This window comes from Macrobrachium nipponense, chromosome 26 (assembly GCF_015104395.2).
Source record: "Macrobrachium nipponense isolate FS-2020 chromosome 26, ASM1510439v2, whole genome shotgun sequence".
Lineage (NCBI taxonomy): Eukaryota > Metazoa > Arthropoda > Malacostraca > Decapoda > Palaemonidae > Macrobrachium > Macrobrachium nipponense.
In genome coordinates this window covers 74,660,492-74,681,501 of record NC_087215.1, presented here as the reverse complement: position 1 = coordinate 74,681,501, position 21,010 = coordinate 74,660,492, and the positions used below count along the sequence as shown (strand labels likewise).

At 44.4% G+C, this 21,010-nt stretch overlaps 2 protein-coding genes across 5 annotated transcripts in view; one reads left to right on the top strand and one right to left on the bottom strand.

Moving 5' to 3' along the window:
* The window catches only part of LOC135200440 (myb-binding protein 1A-like protein), a 92,473-nt gene extending 87,629 nt beyond the window's left edge, over window positions 1–4,844 (bottom strand). The window contains exon 1 of the mRNA XM_064229076.1: window positions 4,509–4,844. Coding sequence (XP_064085146.1) covers window positions 4,509–4,691 — 183 coding nt within the window. The 5' untranslated portion in view covers window positions 4,692–4,844. The remainder of the gene's footprint in view (window positions 1–4,508) is intronic.
* A 183-nt stretch (window positions 4,845–5,027) lies between these two features.
* LOC135200442 (eukaryotic translation initiation factor 4H-like) overlaps window positions 5,028–21,010 on the top strand; it is a 63,958-nt gene continuing 47,975 nt past the window's right edge. Inside the window, exon 1 of one of the 4 annotated variants that reach the window (XM_064229077.1) lies at window positions 5,028–5,119. In XM_064229077.1, coding sequence (XP_064085147.1) covers window positions 5,043–5,119 — 77 coding nt within the window. In that variant the 5' untranslated portion in view covers window positions 5,028–5,042. Of the gene's footprint in view, window positions 5,120–5,716; window positions 5,734–10,267; window positions 10,285–21,010 lie in introns of those variants that run through there. The other 3 variants (XM_064229078.1, XM_064229080.1, XM_064229079.1) reach the window with 3 other exon arrangements.

The window sequence follows — 21,010 nt, the reverse complement described above, 5'->3', positions numbered from 1 at the left end:
TGTTAAATCGGAAACTCCTGGAAAGTTGCCTGGAGTACGATTAAATATACTGCGTCATCCACAATGACAGCAAACCTCTCGTCTCGCATTATTCTGCCTGAGTTACCAGCTTACTCTCTTCTACGAAGGAATAGGTTTGTTACTATTATCGATAAGGAAATTCTCAAGCAGGCATATTTAAGCGAAACAAAATAAATTCGCTAGATGCCGACGCTGAGTTAGTGTTGTTGTAACAATACCTTTAGCGTTGTCCTTACAGCGGAAACTCCTGGAAGTTTGCAGGAAGGACCGATTAAATACATTTACAATAACCGTCTTTCGTTGCCATCTGTAGAGGTAACCATGATATGCGTATATGACTTGAACCCTACATTAGTAATATGACGCAAAGATAAAATACGTAAGTATTGTAGTCACTTGAACATAAAATTCTCTCTACAATGAATGAGAGCTCTCTCGAATTTTGTTAATGAGAGCTTATCCGCTTAAGCGATAAAATGTTATGAAGATCTTTGTCAATGAGAACTAACCCATTTACATGACCAGAAAGTAATCCAGGAATTCGAGCATATAGTTTTCCCGATTCCCGCAGAAATCGAGGAAGGGGCAAGATTCCTAATCAGAGACTGGGCTTACGACACAGGAAGGACCTTAATGTTCCCCTTCGGCAGCGCAATCCCGAAAGCAGACGAGGCGTTTTATGACACCGAAATCTGCTTACAGTTTTCTGGAATTCATCAAGTGATGGATTCTATGAACGCTCCCTTCGTAGAAAGCGAAGTAGACATCTTGACGAGACCAAACTCCTTCCTCTACTTCGACGACGCCCTCTTGAAGAGCGTTCTTGCAGGAATCCTGCCGAACGGTCTTGATGCGTAGGACGCCTATCGTTCTGAAGAACGTCCTGGCCAGTGCTCCTACCGAGCGTCATGACGTGTAGGATGCCGAGCGTCTTCAAAAGCGTCCTCGCTAGCGTCCTGGCGAGCGTCCTCGCTAGCGTCCTGGCGAGCGTCCTCGCTAGCGTCCTGGCAGCGGTCCTCGCTAGCGTCCTGGCGAGCGTCCAGATGTGTAAGACATCGAGCGTCTTCCAAAAGCTTATCAATGTTTATGACGTCGAGCGTCTTCCAGAGCGTCCTGATGAGCGTCTCTCTGTAGGACGTCGAGCATCGGCAAAAGCTTTCCTTCACGTCTCAATGCGTAGGACGTTGAGCATCTTCAAGAGACGTCCTCGCGAGAGAGTTACCGAGGCGTATTGGTGCCTAGAACACCAAGGGCATCTCAGAGAGGATCTTGTCGAGCGCCCTGATGCATGAAAGGCCATAAGACTTGACCATACCGTAGACTTAAAAGTGAATTCTCTACTACATTCATCTTCTCACTAAGCATGTACTCTAATAAGCCATGCTTTCGTAAGCATGAGAACATTATATAATATATAGTGTTCTGCTGCGTTAGATTCCTTTAATAATGTTTACCTACGGTAATCAGCATTGAAAGGCTGGAATATCTTTCTTATTGAAACGTATCTTAGCAAAAGGCAGACAATATTTTATTTATGTTTGCTTAACTATCCCCTCAATCCGAGGCGCTAAGACCGCGATTGTAGGGGAGAGTACGGTTAGTCATTCCATCCCGCAGGACCGACCTCTCATGACTGAGCAATAGCTGGTTACTGCGTTGGTCTAAGCGATAGCAGCCCCCTCCGTTAGCTGTCTGGCCTTACTCTTCCAGAGTTGCCAGCTACTCCATTCAATAAAGGAATCTTATAAAATTATTATCGAACTTCAGGAAGTTCTTATTAATGTATATTTAAGCGAAACAAGACTTCGATAAATCTAGAAGCTAATTAGGTATTGTCATAACAATCCCTTTAAGCGTAGTCCTTCCTAGGAAAGTCCTGTAAGGATACTGGTAATAGAGTTGCACAGCAAAGAAGTAACTACGGTATGTGCTTATGATTTGACCGTATCGTATTATCATACAGCAGATACTCTACTACCTTCTTCTGCCGAGGCAGATAGAAAGAGAATAATATTTCCTTAAGTAAGGAAGTTAATCCAGGAACTCTTTAAATCTTCGTAATTTCCTCATAAATCGCGGGGAAGAGACAGAATTCCTGTTCATCTCTAGGGTTTACGGAAGGAAGTAGATATTTCCTATCCGCCATCATACCCAAACGTCGATAAGATTCTTATTAAGAACCAAGTTTCTCCCTGCACGTCTTGGTAAAAAACCTTCGACATGACTGTTGCTTATCAAATCACGGAGGCGTCCCAAAAGCGTCCTCAAAAGCGTCCTGCCTTCAAGGGGAGCGCCGCTCATGAAGCGTGCTAGTCATAAGCCGATGTACGGTGATCGTCGTCCGGACGAGTATTATGGACGTTCGCAACTCCTGACAGAGACGGCGGCGCTTTGTGCGACATCTTGCGTCTCTGTCACGCTCATCGACACTTCCAGAAACGCACTCAAAAAGGACGCCTTAGGGTACGCCTTCTTCCTTTTCACAGTAAGTGAGATAAGGCGATCTGGGCGCTTAACAGCGTTCTTCCTATTTCCTTCTTCTTTCTCCCATGTGTTGGAAAGTCGTCAAATTGTTAAGGCGGCGATTACAATCGCACGACAATAGAGAGAGGACGTGAAGCGCCTCCTCCAATAAGCTTCTATTTAAAGGGCGCGAGTCCTTCGAGAGCTCCAAACCCTGTACGGGGAGGGACGCCTCAGAGGACGAGAAGCAATCCTTCAGGATTCGTGCACCGTGCACGATCTTTGGCAGCCTGAGAAGCGTCTTCAGGTCTTGCCGAAGGGACGCCAGATCGGTGGGGGTTCCTCGTAACCCTCCTTCGGCTTTCGACATGCCCTCTCCCTGTGTTCTGGGAGTCCGACAGAGGTCTAGACCTAGAGGCATTATAAGGCCGATCTGACGCCCCCTCCACAACACTAGGGGCAAAATCAACATCACTACACTCACAACACTGATTGGAGAGCGAGCACTTTTTCAAGCTTACTTGATGTAATCCACCATAATAGAAAGGGCATTACGTCTCACAGAACTTCCTCTAGGCCCGTAAGCCATACCACAGGGTTAGGCAAAATAAAGTCTACTGGAGGTTAGTAGGTTCATTATCCTAACTTCTGTTACTGTGGAGGAAGACCTCCTGATTCTATCACGCTCTAAATTTGCGTACATACGAATCATACGTCTCTTTCGGAATTCAGTCAACATTTACACTAATTACATTGATCTTTCAACAAAGAAAACATGTAAACATCATGTATACTAAGCGAGTGTCTACCGAAGGTTTCGGTAGCCTCCCACCCTTACCCGTTGCAGACAACAAGTTTCTGAAACTAGGCTAACTAGATTCAGACATCATAATGCAATGAAAAAATTTTAATTAATTTATGATAGCGTATGCCTAGCCACAAATCCAAGTCAATCATTCAAAAAAAAAAAAAATAAGTAGGATACTTAAGCGGCTAATGAAGTTTCAAAATCCTAGGCGGAGGTAGTGGAAACAGGTGTTTTCACTACCGCGACAGAGAAAAATCTGAATAGAAAATGTGCGGAAGGAATGATTCCTGATATCCGCCTCCCAGCGGCGGGAATGGGTACTACACCTGGCGCGCCCACTGCGTGTGCCGGGAGTTTTGAAATTCTGTCGGACGTCGGAGAATACAGCTATATATATATCTGACAGGTAAGTTTCATGAACAAATGTTGTTTTATTGTGCTGATTACAACTGCAATCTTGAGTAAGATCAATAAACGTTACATACATACGCTAACATTGTTCAAATGAGTGCTGGGAAGGCTGGGGAAAGATGGTGGCCGTCACTGATGAGAACCGTCCATGAAAAACGTAGCCGCCATATTGGATTTCAAAACTGCCTTGAAAACATATTTTACGAAGAGCTCACATGCTTATTTTAGTTCGTATGGGGCTTTCATATATCACAATATGTTGACGAAACTTCAGTCTTTTAAATGGTATGCTTAGAGTTGCAATTGTATTCATGTTTCACCAATTAAATATCGAGTGAATAAGACCCGTCTACCGTGATGAGGGTTGGCCTGTTGTGATGTTTCCCCCTAGAGGTCTCAAGGTGTTGCTTCCATGACCAATGACTCGTGGCTGGTGTCCATCTCCGGTATCAGCATGTGTTAAAGTACTTTTTCTGGAAGGTGAGTCAACAAAGAGGCAAGATTGGCCCAGGTAGTCCACATGGTTATTACCCTAGAGGTGTCAAGGTGTTGCTTCCATGCTGGTTGTGTTAGGACTGGCGTCTAATTCGGGATACTGGAAGTTTTAAATTTATTTTTCAGGAAAGTAACCGCGCAGCGGATACAGGTGTCCACCTGTCCGCACAGCAGTGCTTAGGTACCCTAAATAGGAATGAGACCACAGGGCCAAGGTAGTCATTCTGGGATTGCATAGCCTAACCTAGATTGACTGGATAGAAAACACTTGAAAGGGATCGGCATTAGATGCGAGACAATGTATACTTACGGACTGAGTAGCCAAAAGCTGATCAGCGTGTTTTAAAATGACAACTGAAGCTTTTGCCTGGCCGGCAGGATCATCAGGGACCAAATTCTCAAATGCGTCCAGAACATGGCGAGGAACATTGCGAACCTTCGCCCGGTTTTCCGTAGTTACATTCTGCTCAATAACCTTCTTTTCGGCCTTCATGTCTGCTCACTAAGTACGATAGTCAAATACTAACTTAATAAACACCAAACTTTAGACCCAATTTGATTCTAAACTCTAAATCTCTCGAAGAGAGGAATAGCGTTTCACGTTGGCACTGGGGGCCGCCATAACTAAGTGGCTCAAAAGTAATCGAAAGATTTGTTTACATTCGATCATATTTTATTATCTAATTTTGAAGAACATAGAATTATTTTATATACAGAATCAATTTAGATAATTCTAAAAAAATATTTCTTATCGTTCTTTTGTTTACCTACGTAGTGTGTAAAATTTTAAGAAAATAAAATTCTGCTAAATATGTGTATCATTTTCGAGTAGTCTCGCCATGCTATGGACTCCAAACCAACATGGCAGGTATCTCGGAAGAATACTACTCCCGGTAAGATTGAAAACTCTAACGAAGACATGTGAGTATGTCAGTTACCCATTCCTTTCAGGTAATGAAAAGAATTACGAACCATTGAACTAATGCCAGATAGACTGACAATCTCTAATTGTCCTTCATATGCTCAGGGAAAGTCGGTGAAATTGACTTGTGTGTTGGCGCCGTAGAGCGAACTTGTGAATGAAATAATGCAGGTTGTCACGTATTTGAAGGCTTTTAACACATTTAACCGTCAGGGCCGTCGTGTTCACGTACTTTTTGTCCCCTACCTCGCGTCAGATTGCCTCTTTTCTGGATAAGGTATTTTTGAATATCCGCATTCCAGCTTCTTATTCTTGACGAGTGGTTTGCTTAGCCTAGGTTGCCGTATTTTACGTCTGCGGTTGTTTACATTCTTGCTCGACCATGACCCTCCTCCCTGGGCCTCGCCGAATTTCGTCGTCCAGGCTGCTGGTTGAGACCGCTTAGAATTGCCTGTGTTGTCGTAGTTTGAATTTTTCACTTCAGTTGTCGAAATACACTTTTCTTGGCTTAATTTCATTGGGTATTACATAGGTTCAGGCATTCTCGAGCCATGTGGGCAGCGGTAATGTTATGGCTTCAGCTGGGGTGATGTCGTGTTGGGGTAATTGTTATGTAAGTCTTACAATGAAGTTTCATTCCTGTGGATTATGATTAAAATTCCACCATTCATCAACCATATACACTTAGGCTAGGCTATTTTTTAAATGCTTTTGTTGTTTATGCAACTCTGACCATTATAACCTTTTATTTGTGCAGATCATTGTTTTTTTTACAAATCCCAAGAATTTAGGCTACAGTATTGTAGGAAAGTAGGTAAGAATGGTAAAATGTAAAAAAAATGTAAAAACAAATGAATTTCTCAGATGGGCAAGGTATGGTGCAATATGGGGTAAAACCATGTGACAAGCAGTTTGAAAACATGAGGTTCACGTTTGTAATCAGATTTGGGTAGTACGATGGAAGAGTTTCATGCACATTTTGGGGAGGCAGGTGGGTGGTCTACACCCATGACTAGGTCATGGCATCCACCCCCTCCCCCCCCACACTCCCCCCCCCCCCCCACCCAGTTGAAGTTAAGGTGGGGATGTATGTATCCTTTTGGAATACTTGGTTATGCTTTCAAGTTAGCTACTATGACCAGCAGAATTAGCATGCACCACTCTTCAGCACCTTGGCCAATAATTTTTTATTTTAAGCCAAAAATATGGATCATGTAATTCATCAACTTCTAGTGATATTTATAAGAATTTGCCCCCTTTTTTTATTTATTTTTGTATTTTTCCTCTCCTTTTGCCCAGCAATTATTGAGGATACCAGTGAGAAAATTTGTGGGTTGGGGAAAACGAACACTGATAATAATATTGGTAAATTGTAACATGGTTGATTCAGAAAAAGCATTTATCCACAGTCCAAAAAGGATCGCCAGGTAGTTTGTAATCCATGGAAATCCTGTACCCAGGGCACCAAGTCCCTACCAGGCCAAGAGCCTCCATCCTTAGTCTAGAGCACCACAAATCATATAAAGTGAATCACTGTATTGTGTGTGTACATGGTATGGCAAGCTACAATGGATGATTCCTCCTCCTTGTCCCATCTGACCATGCATTATTCCTTACCTGGAGGAGGAGAGAGAGATTTTTATAAATCATATAAAGTGAAATACTGTACTGTGTACGTACATGGTATGGCAAGCTGCAATGGATGACGGCCCCCTTGCCCCATTTGACCACTAGCATTATTCCTTACCTGGAGGAGAGAGAGATTTTCTCTTGCCCATTCCCAATCCAGAGTATTGACTTTCTAGCTGTCTGGTTGTTTTAGATGAGTCATTTATTAGTAGGAGGGGTTATCTTACTGCCATGTGGATAAATATGTAATACATTAATATAAAAGAAAGGCAGCCACTGTTTAATTGATGAAACACATGAGAAATGAGAAGTGTAAATGTTCAGGTATTTTTGCATGTATTATAGTTTTAAATTAGTTGAAAGCTCCCATAAAAACTCCGGAATATCCCACTTATGCTAAAAGTGATTATCATCTCCCAGATTTGGCCAGTGTTCAATAATGAACAAATTGAACAAATGAAAGTCACTGACATTGGATATAGACCAGCATTGTATTTTTGGCTGGAAATTAAAATTTAATTGTCCTCAGCTGATTACCTAACCCAACTCAAGTGTAGGGTCCTGCAAGGAATGTTTGTTTACTGAACACATGCTCATGGTAGCATAATTAAAGGGAGTTCAGTCATTCCTTCTGGTGCTATTTATCTATTTTATTTTTTATAAGGAACTCTCCTCAGGGGGGCGTTGGTGCCATCAGTGCACATCATGTGGTGTACTGTAGGCATTACTAAAGGGTGTCTGCAATATCCCTTCACCCCCTAGGTGACCACCCCCTTTTTAGCATTTGACTTTACACCCATCCCTGCTATCATCTTCAGTCTTGGTGCCCAACCTGTCAAACTGACTACATCCATTTATTTTCTATATCTAATATCCTCTCCCACTCCATCTCTACAATCTTAAGCACTGAATGGCTGAAAGTATCTTTACAATCTCAAGTGCTGGAAGTACCCAGTGCATGGCTTGACTGCCTTAATTTTGTAAAATTGTGTATTCATAAACCGTAAGAAATACAAAAGGTAAGTAAGTTTTGCCATCCTTAAAGGCTAAGTAGTCTTTTTCTTTTCATATGTGATGCATTATATAGGTATCTTAAAGCCATTAAAAGCTTCACAAATTTTCCTGGTGATTTTGTGGATGCTTCTGTGTAAGAGTTGCCTAGGATGAGGGGGATAGCTATGAGTTACTCATCCATATGTAGGTATTGCAAGTAATAAATGTCTCGCTTCACGAAGCAATTTGGCCAACTTTAAGGTAAGGAATGTGATCTGCAATGATAAAGGGTTGGAGAGTTAAGTCCTAGAGTGCATTGTTTTGTTTGGACAAGATTACTATAGTATTTTACTCTTATTATTTATGACACACTAGGGCAAGTTAGCATAAGTGTGTCCCTGTCAAGTAGAACTCAGCACTCCAAATTAAAGTAGAGTAGTTTGCACCCCTCTAAAATACTTTGAGACTTCCCCTTTGATTAATTAAATCAAGGTTGCATTCCTGCAATACAATATTTCAGTACTTAGCCAACGTAGAATTAGGTAATGTAAATTGTGGATTGAAGGTCGTTTTGGCATTTTTCCACGCCTCTATGGGGCAACTGAATAAGAAGGTAGGGTATTTCTACAGAAGCAGTCTGCGCAGACTGCAAGGCACGTAACCGCAGATACGACATCCACTAGGGATTGGGGCGTCCAATGTATTTCGCCGTGTTTATTACTGGCCCCGGGGGGGTTAATTACAGTTGTCCGAATAAATATTACTTAAAATTCTTGTTCAGTAGGTAAAACTGCTTAGAAAAACTGCAACTGCCATAGTCAAGGCCGCCACGGATAAGTACCCTAGATCTGCCGAAGGTAGGTATTTATTTACAAATATAAATGTAAATGGGTGTGTCCTTTTCAAAGTCCCTAGCCATTGATTTTATTTTCCATTTAGTAAATTCTTAACAGTAGCCAGGATTGGTTATCAATACATAGTATTGGCTTTTAGCATATATGGGCCATTTTAGAGTGCTTATGCAATCTTGTTTGCATTTTTGTTATTGATTACTTAATGCTTTTAACCAGTTCAAATTAATTCTTATGTTAATATACTGTAATACTCCTCCCAGTTTTCATTACGCTGTAATACTCCTTCCAGTTTTCATTACGCTGTAATACTGCTTCCAGTTTTCATTACGCTGTAATACTCCTTCCAGTTTTCATTACGCTGTAATACTCCTTCCAGTTTTCATTACGCTGTACGTAATACTCCTTCCAGTTTTCATTACGCTGTAATACTCCTTCCAGTTTTCATTACACTGTAATACTCCTTCCAGTTTTCATTATGCTATAATACTCCTTCCAGTTTTCATGAATTTCATCAGTTTAACAATGGTTGCCTTGAATGTAGCTAGGAAGTGTTAATGTAGAAGTTGATGTGTTCTCAGTTACAGATGTTAAACATCTCTTCATCCACCTTGCATTAATGAATACTCCAAAAATTATATCTTGGCTGAAAGTCGGTAACCAGGGTGGGAATGGGACAAGAGGATAATGTTTTCAGCCTTATGCCTTCAAACCTCAAGGCAAGAAGTACAATGCAATACTGGTGGTGAAGGAGAAAATGTCTGAATTCAAGGTACTGCATAGTGTTCATATGCAGACTTATCAACTTTTGATTACATTGGGAGGATTAAGATTGAAACATATCACCATTATATGGTGTGTGCATAATGTCTAATTGTCACTGTGCATAGTTTCTACTCAAAAGTTGTGCATACAGTAAACATACTTGAGAGAGGGTTACTGGGGGAAACTTTGGCACTGCCCACCCACATTCTTATTGTAGTTGCCATTTAGGATTTATAATCAATAATTTAGGTCAGTAAACTACAGTAACTGCAAAAATATTTTAAAGTAGTATGGTGTAGTAGGGCATTGTTTCCCATGATTAAAGGCCCAGATACTTTACATTAGCTTAAAATTTGGCCTCAATTTCTTGTCATAGGTAACTCATGAATTCTGCCTTCTCTGGTTAAAAATGATTTTAGCACATTTGAACAATTTGGTACCATAAAACTTCCTTTGCTTGGATAAAGATTATTTTGTTTAACAAGAGGGTTGTGAGGAAGGTTGCTAGATATTGCCTTAAAAATAGCAACAGGCAGTTACTGAAAAGTGTTGAAGAGTGGCTGTTGGACAGAGAGGAACTTCAATAGCTTAGATATTTAGAAGCAAAAATCAGAAAAAATCCAGTTTTTCAAAGGATGAAGATAGTCGTCACATATTGAAAAGCCAGGTCTTGAACAGGTATTGTTTATCGTTTACAAGTGTATTTCCTTGCGCTATCACACTAATATTCTTGGTCATTGTGTGGTAAATTGCGTGTGTTGTAAGTACAGATAATTTTTTAATCTGATAAGAGATAACTAACATAAGAGGTGAGAGAACCTGAACAGATGGTGGCATTGCCCCAGCTGATTTTTTGTGTTAGTCACCGCTGGTTATTTACTACCTTCTTTTGAAGGTTACTGTTTGGTCTGCTACACCATAGTAATGTAAGATGATGTGCAAATGCTTATTGTAGAGTCAAACTTTTTGTAGTGATTATGTTCAGAATTGAGCACATGGTTGTAATGTATTGTTTTATTGTAGTGTCTTACCGAACAATTATAGAGCCGTGATTTCCACGAGCGGCAGGATATAAATTCAAATTTTAGCGCGTCGGCGTCGTCGCCACACTGGTGGTGATGACGTCATCTCCCTCCACTCGCGGGAGAACCAGGTACAACTGCCCAGGTGAATCCAATTCTTTTCCTGCCGGCGTCCGGTGAACATCGGTGGTCGGTGCGGTTGGATGACTTTGCTTCGCTTTTTTTTTTTTTTCTTGTGGAATTGATCTTCGGAATTGGTGAAGTACTCTTTTTTGGCGTTATTGTTATTTTGCTTTTTATTTAGGCGTTGCCATGTCGGATTCTAGTCCGTCGGGAGTTAGGTTTTGCATCTCAGGATGTAAAACTAGATTATCCAAGTTAGAATATGATTCTCACACTAAATGTGTTAAGTGTAGGGGACAGGTTTGTTCAGCAGATCGAACATGTAACGAGTGTAGTGATTGGACTGATTCTCAATGGAAGTTTTTTAGTTCATACTCGGAGAAATTAGCTAAAGACAGAATTAGAAAAGCAGCGCTTAGGGAAAGTAGACTTAGCTCTGCTTCGTCTTGCGATGCTTCCGTTCCTTCTGTTTCTCCTCAAATTGTTATGTCTCCTTTAACTACACCTCCTATTCCTCCTACTAATCCCACTTCTCCGGCTTCCCGTGTAGTTTCTTCCGACACCATTGCCAGTCTGGAATCGAGGTTAGATCAGAAATTTTCGATACTAGCGAATACGGTTTTGCAACTTGGTAATTCAGTTAAGACGTTTTTGGAGAAAGCGGCTTTCAGGTAAGAGTGTAGTTGAGGGTGTGTCTGTCTGTCCTGACACGTCTCCTAGACAAAGGTCACTGTCCAGCTCCCCCGCACCGGGGAGAAGACATACGGAAGTCCAAGGGAGTCGATCGGGATTTGCCACAGACAGGCGCCTCTCTTGTTGAGCCTGTTGCGCCTCAACAGGGCTCGGTTTAAGCGTTGGAAAGGTGTTGCGGTCAGACGCCTTTCGAATGATTCAAGCGATTCGTCTCCGGTCGCGCGGCGCTCTTGGCGAGATTCGCCGTTTCGCGTCCTTAAAGAGGCGTTCAGGCGCCGATTCTTCGCCTCCTCCAGTCAAGCGGTATAAGGAGCCTGAGAGTAGGGTTGCGCCGCGGCCGTTAGCAGCTCGTTCGTCGCCTCAATCTGTGCCTTTTTCGGCTCCATCTACTAGTAGAGATTGTGGTTTTAGCGCTGTAGCTAGCAGTTCTAAGGGTGTTTCTTTGGGCGCTTTTTCGTCTGTTACGCCTGATGCGCCTGTTTCGCCTCGAATTTCGGCGGCTCCGAGCGAGGCGCAAGTAGTTTTTTTCCGCCTCCTGCTGAACATTTAGGCTCTTCCAAGCCTACGTTAACTGTTTTTGATTCGTCTCTGGCACCTTTGCGCAAGCAATTAGAGATGTTAACCAACTGGATGAATGAGTCCAAGGGTGGTTCGAAACCTTCAGATCCGGTTGTAGTTCCGTCTACTTCTTCGGCGGTATCGGAGAATGAAGAAGAAGTAGAGGAGGAGGATTCTCATCACCTCTCGTGTTATTCACGTCTCCTTAGATTTCTTCTGGTATCTTATCCAGATTATTTTGAGAAAGCGGCTCCGCGCTCCCCAACTTCGACTTTTTTGATGAGGAGGAAACTTCAGACCCTCTCCTCCCAAAACTTGTTCTATCTAAAGCGGTTAGACATTCGTTGAAAGAGACTGAAAAATGGAGTCTATGAAAAAGAGACTTAGGGAAGGCTCTTTTTGCTTACCCTCCCTCTAAGTTGCTTCGCAAGAGGTATAGGTTTTATGTAACTGGGGAAGCTCCTTCTCTGGGAGTTTCTGCCTCCTCCCAGGGAGACTTCTCCAGTTTAATCGACTCCTCTAGAGATCTGCTTTCGCCGCAGCGAAAGTTTTCTTTACAGCGCCTGAGTTGGACCACGTTGTAAAGAATCAATTTAAACTTTTGGAAGTCTTTAGCTTCCTTGATTGGACTATTGGCGCTTTAGCGGCCAAGATCGAAGATTGTCCTTCTCTTTCTCAGGAGTTTAGCGGAGGATTGGATTGGTGTTCTGTCCTCCTGTGCGGTACAAATCCATTAGGGATGGATGTGATGAGTTTAGCTTCGCTCATCGCCTTTGGTACCCTTAGAAGAAAGGCAACTTTGGTGCTCCTTTGCTCTAAAAGGGTTACTACTTCCCCAACAGAAGTCTGCTCTCTTGTTTGCTCCGTTTGTGAAAGATAACCTCTTTCCAGACGATGTAGTGTTGTCAATTTCGTCTGCGCTAGATAAGAAATCTACTTCGGATTTACTGGCACAGTCTACTAAGAGACCTAAAGCTCCTGTGGAGACTGTTCCTTCGGTTTCTCCTCTGGCCCAAGTGCCTTTTCGAGGGAGAAAACCCAAGCGCTCTTTCGGCCGAAGTCGAATTTGCGACCTCAGTCTAAGGCCTCGGCAGGTTAACAAACCTTCCAAATGAAAGCTCGGTTCTTCATGCACCAGTGGGAGCCAGGCTGGCTATGTTTTGGGAGGAATGGGAAAACAGAGGAGCAGAAGCCTGGGTAGTGCAAGTACTCAAGTTCGGCTATCGTATTCCTCTCGTTTCACTCCCTCGCTCTCAACCTGTGGCCAATTCCATTCCAGGCATACTCTCCGGGCTCAGACAAATTTCTGGCGCTAGCCGCAGAAGTGGAAGCGCTTGTTCTCAAAGAAGCGATAGAACAGATAGAAGGGGATTTTCCTCCAGGCTTTTACAATCGCCTTTTTGTAGTTCCCAAGTCATCAGGGGGCTGGAGGCCGGTTTTGGATGTGAGCGCCCTGAACTTGCATGTCCAGAAAACAAAATTTCATTTGGAGACCACTCGGTCGGTTCTGGAGTCCATCAGACAGGGGGATTGGATGGTCTCTCTGGACATGCAAGACGCTTATTTTCATACAATCAACTTACCTGTCAGATATATACATAGCTAAGACTCCGTCGTCCCCGACAGAAATTCAAATTTCGCGCCACTCGCTACAGGTAGGTCAGGTGATCTACCGGCCTGCCCTGGGCGGCAGGACTAGGAACCCATCCCGTTTTCTATCATATTTTCTCTGTCGCCGTGGTATCAACATTGTTTGCTATTACCTCCTGACTTAGATTCATATTTCATCCTTTGATCATCGTTTCTCGGCTTTTTGGTGACGTATCTGGATCGTGTTTTGGCATTCGCTACTGTGGACTGTTTTTGGAATGCTTTTTTGGATTTTTTCTCAGTATGTACTGATTCAAATGTGAGTGTGAGAATGTGTGTGAATGTAGGCTGCAAGGTGAGGATACCGAAAGCTTCGGTTGATCCTCACACTGTATGCCGTAAATGTAGGGGGTTTCAGTGTTTCTGCTAATAATACTGTAATGAATGCGAGGGATTAAATGCAGAAGAGTGGAAGACTTTGACTTCTTATTTGAAGAAGTTAGAGAGGGATAGGGTTAGACGTCTGAAAGGGTGAGTTCAAGGCCTATTGAGCCTTTACTGATAATTCTAATCCTACTGGTTTAGATTCTCCCTATGTATCTCATTCTCAAAGTGTACTTTCGGAATCGGCCTCGGAAATCGCCAATCTGAAAGCTACGATTAGAGACATGAAGTCCAAGATGGCGGACTTGCAAGGTAAGGCTAGTGAAAGTGAGCATTACAGTGAAGTGAGTTCTCCCAGTGTTGTGGAGGGGGCGTTTGATCGTCCCTGCGACGCTCCCAGGCCTAGACCTCTTCCAAGCTCCCATGCCCAGAGGAGAAGGAAAGTCGAAAGCCTTAAGGAGGTCGTGGGGAATCCCCAAACGGTCAGACGTCCCTTCAGCTAGCTCTGCTTCGTGGCAGGCTGCTCAAGGGCGCTATAGGAAAAGCGTCCTTCGTGAGTGTTTCTCGTCCTCTCCCTCTCCCTCACCTAAACGAGGGTGGAAGGAGTCGAACTTGTCGAGACCTCTGAAGCGTCATATGAAAGAACCCGAAATAGATTCGAGCCCAGAGCGTTTCTCAGATGACGCTCCCTCTTCTATTAAGAAGGCGAAGGTGGCGTCAGCGTCACCTGACGAGTACGCCAGAAGTACCCTTTCCTACTTCTCCCCCGAGTGATGACGAAAGGCGTCATGCAGTGGAAGTGGGAGAAGCGTCAAGGAGAATAATTATGGCAGTTCAAGAGCAACTGTCCTCTCTAGTGGGAGTTTTAGCGCCTCGTAGGAAGGACGTGGCGCTTCCAATCAAGAAGTCTCGTCCTCTCTCCCCTGCTAAACGAGAAGCGTCATGCAGACGTGAAACTTCTAAACATCTTACAGAAGCTTCGGGTTCGAGAGCGAGAACGGTTGCTTACGAAAGTTTCGTAACGCCAGAGAGACGTAAGACCGTCTTTTTAGACATGAAGCGTCATTGAAAAACTGTTGGTAGACGTGACGCTCCGACCAATATTTTGACGCCAAGTAGGACGCCTTTGGAGAGCGGAGCGTCTTCCAGGCGCGAGGCGTCATCAAGACGTCAGCAGCCAAGTAAGCGAGAGACGTCAGCCAGGACGCTTGGCGAACGGGAAGCGTCATCCAAGCGGGAAGCGTCTTCTAATTATCAAGAGAAGCCTGAGCTTGTGGCGCCTTCCAAGGCTATTAAAGCGGGAAAGAGGAAAGATTATCATTCCCTTAGCCCCTCTCCTATTAGGAGTTTGTCTCCTCCAGAAGAGGAACGTACGGAAAGGGGAGCGGAGACTCTTTTAGATCCCGAGTTGGAAGAAAACTCGGATGATGAATATCAGGGAAGAGAAGGACTGTCGAACTATAAGGTTTTGACTGCCTTGCTTCTTGAGGAGTATGGAGACGAGTTGACTCCTGCCGCTCCTCCTTCTCCGCGCTCTCTCTTTTCGAGTGCTAAGACGAAGAAGCCTTCGTCTTTTCTCAAAATGAAGCCCACCATTTCTATGAAGAGGGCCTTACAATCCTTAGACTCATGGATGAAGTCTAAGAAAGACTTAGTGAGAACAGTCTTCTGCATGCCTCCAGCGAGATTAGCTGGTAAAAGAGGCATTTGGTATCAGACGGGAGAGAATATGGGTATTGCTCTCCCGTCTACGTCGGAAGCAGACTTTTCGACCTTAGTTGACGCTCACGTTCGACAAGGTCTCAATTCGGCACGAATTACGTGGGGAATTTCTGAACTGGACCATCTCCTCAAGGGACTCTTTCATGTATTGGAAGTTTTCAACTTCTTAGATTGGTCTTGGGGTGATGTCCAAGAAAGCCCATGATTCGGAAGGAATCGAACCTGAAGCCCTGTTATGCATATTGTCTTGTATAGACAAAGCGGTACAGGATGGCTCTTTTGAAATCTCCTCATTGTTTGGAGCAGGTCTTCTAAAGAAGAGGACTGTATATGGGGCCTTCTTAACCAAGGCAGTCTCACACGCTCAGAGGGCAGCGCTACTGTATTCGCCTTTGTCTGACTTTTTGTTCCCTTCTCAGTTAGTGAAGGACATTGCTCATTCTTTAACTGAGAAGGCGACTCAGGATCTTCTGACGCAGTCAGCAAGGAAGAAGAAGCCTGCTTCTGCAGGTGGTCCTACCTCCAGACCTCCCGCAAGAAGGAAGGCTCCGGAGAAGAGAGGTAGGTCTGCCTTTCGTCCCTTTAAAAAGGGAAAATGAAGCTTCTCTCCTCCAAGCACCAGTAGGTGCCAGGCTCCTGGGATTTGTGGAGACCTGGACACTGATAAACGCAGACGCGTCTTCATTGGCTATCATAAGGAAGGGATATCGTATCCCTTTCCTGAACACTCCTCCCCTAACGTCAATACCAAGGGAACTATCAGCCAAGTACAAGGATCCTGTGCTGAGGGATACTCTTCGATCGATGGTAGAAGCAAGAAATTGTGGGACAAGAGAGCGATAGAACTAGTACTGGATCAAAACTCCCCGGGGTTTTAACACAATCGCCTTTTTCTGGTTGCGAAAGCCTCGGGAGGCTGGAGACCAGTACTGGACGTCAGCTCTCTGAACAAATTTGTTCAGAAGGAAAAGTTCTCCATGGAGACTTCTGCTTCAGTCCTAGCGTCATTACGACAAGGAGATTGGATGGTGTCTCTAGATCTCCAGGACGCCTACTTTCACGTTCCGATCCACCTTCATCGAAGAAGTAACCTCCGTTTCATGACGGGGGGAAGGATCTTTCAGTTCAGAGCCTTGTGTTTCGGCCTGTCCACAGCTCCTCAGGTCTTCACAAGCCTGATGAAGAATGTGGCGAGGTTTCTTCACCTCAAAGGAGTAAATATCTCTCTGTATCTGGACGACTGGCTCATCAGGGCCAGATCAGAGAGACAGTGCTTGGAGGACCTAAAGTTAACTCTAGATTTGATCAAAGCGTTGGGATTGCTCGTGAACCTCGAGAAGTCTCAGCTGACCCCCAGACAGGACCTAGTCTATCTGGGGATTCGGATGGATTCTCGGGGTTTTCGAGTATTTCCTTCGCAAGAGAGAATCGCAAAAGGTTTGCGGATAGTCTCTCTCTTCTTAGGGAAGGAACATACGTCGGCGAGGGAATGGTTGAGCCTTCTAGGGACCCTTTCCTCGCTGGAACAATTCTTCCCACTAGGAAGACTGCATTTACGTCCGCTTCAATTCTTCCTCAAGAAGTCTTGGAGCTGGAAAACCGGACAGCTTTCGGACGTATTTCCCACCCATTCCAGTGGAGATAAGATCGCACCTGGAATGGTGGTTGCCCCCTCTGGAAGAGAACAAAGGGATCTCTCTAAAAACACAGAACCCAGACCTAGTGTTGTACTCCGACGCGTCGGAGAAAGGTTGGGGAGCGACATTAGGCTCAGAAGAGGTGTCAGGCACCTGGGAACCAGCGCAGGTGACTTGGCACATAAACTGCAACAAAGAGCTCTTCGCCGTGCATCTGGCTTTGAAGAGTCTAGAACCTCTGGTGTCAAACAAAGTAGTGCAAGTAAACGTGGACAACACCACCGCACTTGCCTACATTCGAAAACAGGGAGGGACTCACTCCTCGTTCCTTTACGAACTGACGAGAGACCTATTGCTTTGGACGTCTCACAGGAACATCTCCCTTCTGACAAGGTTCGTACAGGGAGTAAGAATGTGAGGGCGGACAGACTCAGCAGGAGGAACCAGGTCCTTCATACAGAGTGGACCCTACACGAGGAAGTGTGTCTAGATCTCTGGTCGCTGTGGGGGACACCTCATGTGGATCTCTTCGCCACATTCATTTCCAAAAGGCTGCCAGTCTTTTGCTCGGTCGTGGAAGATCCAAGAGCACTTATGGTAGACGCCTTCCTGTTAAATTGGTCTCGAGTAGACGTATATGCTTTTCCCCCATTCAAAATCCTGGGATTAGTAATGAAAAAGTTTGTGGCGTCAAAGGAGACGAGGATGACGTTAATAGCCCCCTTTTGGCCGACCCAAGATTGGTTCACGGAGGTGGTAGAGTGGATCGTAGACTTTCCAAGATCCCTACCAAGAAGGACGGATCTTCTCAGACAACCACACTTCAAGAGGTAACCATCAAAACCTCCCCTCTCTCGCTCTGACTGCCTTTCGACTATCGAAAGACTTGTCAGAGCGAGAGGCTTTTCTCGCGAAGTGGCAAGCGCGATCGCGAGAGCACGCAGAACCTCCACTACGAAAGTATACCAATCGAAGTGGGAGGTTTTTAGAAGGTGGTGTAGATCCAAGAAGTTGTCCTCCTCCACTACCTCTATAGCGGAAATTGCTGATTTCCTGCTATTCCTGAGAGAAAATCCTCATCTAGCTGTATCCACAATAAAGGGATACAGAAGTATGCTCTCTGCTGTCTTCAGGAATAGAGGATTAGATCTGGCAGATAATAAAGATCTCCACGATCTCATAAGGTCATTTGAGACTTCAAAGTCGAAGGAACCCGGGAGGTAACCTCGAACTGGAACCTAGACGTAGTCCTCAAGTTCTTTCATCTGAAAGATTCGAACCTCCTCATCTGGCATCGTTTAGAGACATCACCAGAAAATGCCTATTCCTATTATCTTTAGCTACGGCAAAGAGAATTAGTTGAATTACATGCTCTGCAGGATAAAGTAGGATTCAAGGGAGACTCGGCTATTTGCTCGTTTAAGACCCTGTTTTTAGCTAAAAAACGAGAATCCCAAACGATCCCTGGCCTAAGTCATTCGAAGTCAAAGGATATCGAGTCTCGTAGGCAGAGAAGCAGAGAGGTCTCTATGCCCTGTAAGAGCTCTGAAGTTCTACCTTCAGAGAAAGCATCAGATGGGAGGCTCTAGACAAGGTCTTTGGTGCGCGGTAAAAGACCCCACAAGACTGATGTCCAAGAATGCGCTGGCATTCTTTGTGAGAAACGTCATTACAGACGCTCAATAAGGTCCTGTCCTGACGAACAGTTACAACTGTTGAGAGTTAAAGCTCATGAAGTGAGAGCTGTAGCGACGTTCTCTCTCGTTTCATAAGAATATGTCGCTTAAAACATCATAGATACGACATTTTGAGATGCAACTCAGTATTTGCATCTCATTACTTGAAAGACGTTCGTGTGACATATGAGAAATGTTTTTCTCTAGGTCCTTTCGTATCGGCGGATACGATTCTGGGTACGGGAGCCGACACCAATCCTTAAAAGTATATACTTTTTCTTCTTTTTGGATATGGTCTGGAGTCTCTTCGAACAATGGAGGACTTGGTTTAGCACGGGCGGCCGTCTATGTTGTTCAGTAAGAGAATCTTGTCATATCTAATTAGATGAGTATAATTTTTTTTTTTGAAATTATGTATGTGTGCGTAGTGGTTTTGAGTTACGGTTGTTGTGACGAGTTCGGGGATAACTCGGAACAATCCTTAGTTCTAACATATGGTTAGGATCAGGTGGTCGGGATTGGTTGTGTGCTCCTTCATAAGGTGTATTGTCATATAAGTGGATCAGCACCCATTGACAAAGTCCTTTTAGGCTCTGCCGAGTAAGCGGATAAGACCCATCGGCAGACCCACAAGAACTCTTGGCCATAGATCATATATCTCGCTAAAGTTTCTTGAGGTGATGCAGACTACTGGGCAAACACCACGAAGTCTACCACCTATCAGGTAGGAACCAAGGTTTTATTTATACCTACAACATATGTTGTTTACCTGTCTATTCCATATAGTAGCTGTCTCTTACCCTCCACCGAAGGGTGCCAATCAGCTATGTATATATCTGACAGGTAAGTTGATTGTATGAAAATGATATTGTTATGATACAATTTAAAGTTTCATACATACTTACCTGGCAGATATATACAATTAAAGGCCCACCCAGCCTCCCGCAGGAGACAGGTGGAAGAGAGAAAATATGATAGAAAACGGGGATGGTTCCTAGTCCTGCCGCCCAGGGCAGGCCGGTAGATCACCTGACCTACCTGTAGCGAGTGGCGCGAAATTTGAATTTCTGTCGGGGACGACGGAGTCTTAGCTATGTATATATCTGCCAGGTAAGTATGTATGAAACTTTATTGTATCATAACAATATCATTTTCACATTCCGATACATCGCGAATCTCGGAAGTACCTGAGGTTCATGTTCGAAGGCAAGGTGTTTCAGTTTCGGGCGCTTTGCTTCGGACTAGCGACCGCTCCTCAAGTTTTCACCAGGGTTCTATCCCGATAGGAAGCTGGCTGCACATATTAGGAGTAAGAATCTCCCTCTATCTGGACGATTGGCTTCTCCAAAGGTCGGGAATCAGAGAGTCGGTGCATGAAGGACCTTGGAACAACTCTGGATCTTGCCAGAAAGTTAGGAATTCTGGTCAACAACAGAAGTCCCAGTTGGTTCCATCTCAGAGCATCCTTTATTTGGGGATGATTCTGAATGCTCAAGTTTTTCGGGCTTTTCTGTCCCCGAAGAGGGTTCAAGGCTGTCTGGAGACAGTTCAGGAGTTCTTGGACAAAAAGGTAAGTTCTGCCAATCAGTGGATGAGGCTCCTGGGCAAATTGACGTCAGTGGAGAAATTTGTGACGTTGGGAAGACTGCACATGAGACCTCTGCAGTTTGTTTTTTCCTGAGAGCCTCTTGGTGCAGGAAGACACCAACCAAGACTCGATTACCTTTCCTGTCACAGATCAAATAAAAGAGGACCTAAGGTGGTGGCTCTCTCGAGCAAGGTTGGAAGAAGGGTTAGATTTACGATCCATCCTCCCGAACCTACAGTTCTTTTCCGACGCATCGGACACAGGTTGGGGAGCCCTACTGGGAAATCAACGGACTTCAGGAGCTTGGTCGGAGAAGGAGAAGAAGTTCCACATAAATGTAAAGGAACTGTTAGCAATTTTCTTGGGGCTCAGACAGTTTCGGAGTTTAGTAGAAGGTCGAGTAGTGGCAGTGCATTCCGACAACTCCACGGCTCTCTCGTACGTGCGGAAACAGGGGGGACTCAGTCTTTCTCTCTGTACGAAGTAGCCAAGGATCTCCTCCTGTGGTCAAACGAAGCGAAGGTTCAGCTAGTCCCGAGATTTGTTCCGGGAAAGATGAACGTTCTGGCGGACGAGTTAAGTCGTCAACAGCAAGTGTTACCTCTGGAGTGGACTTTGGACAACAAGATTTGTCAGAAACTTTGGCGCCTTTGGGGACG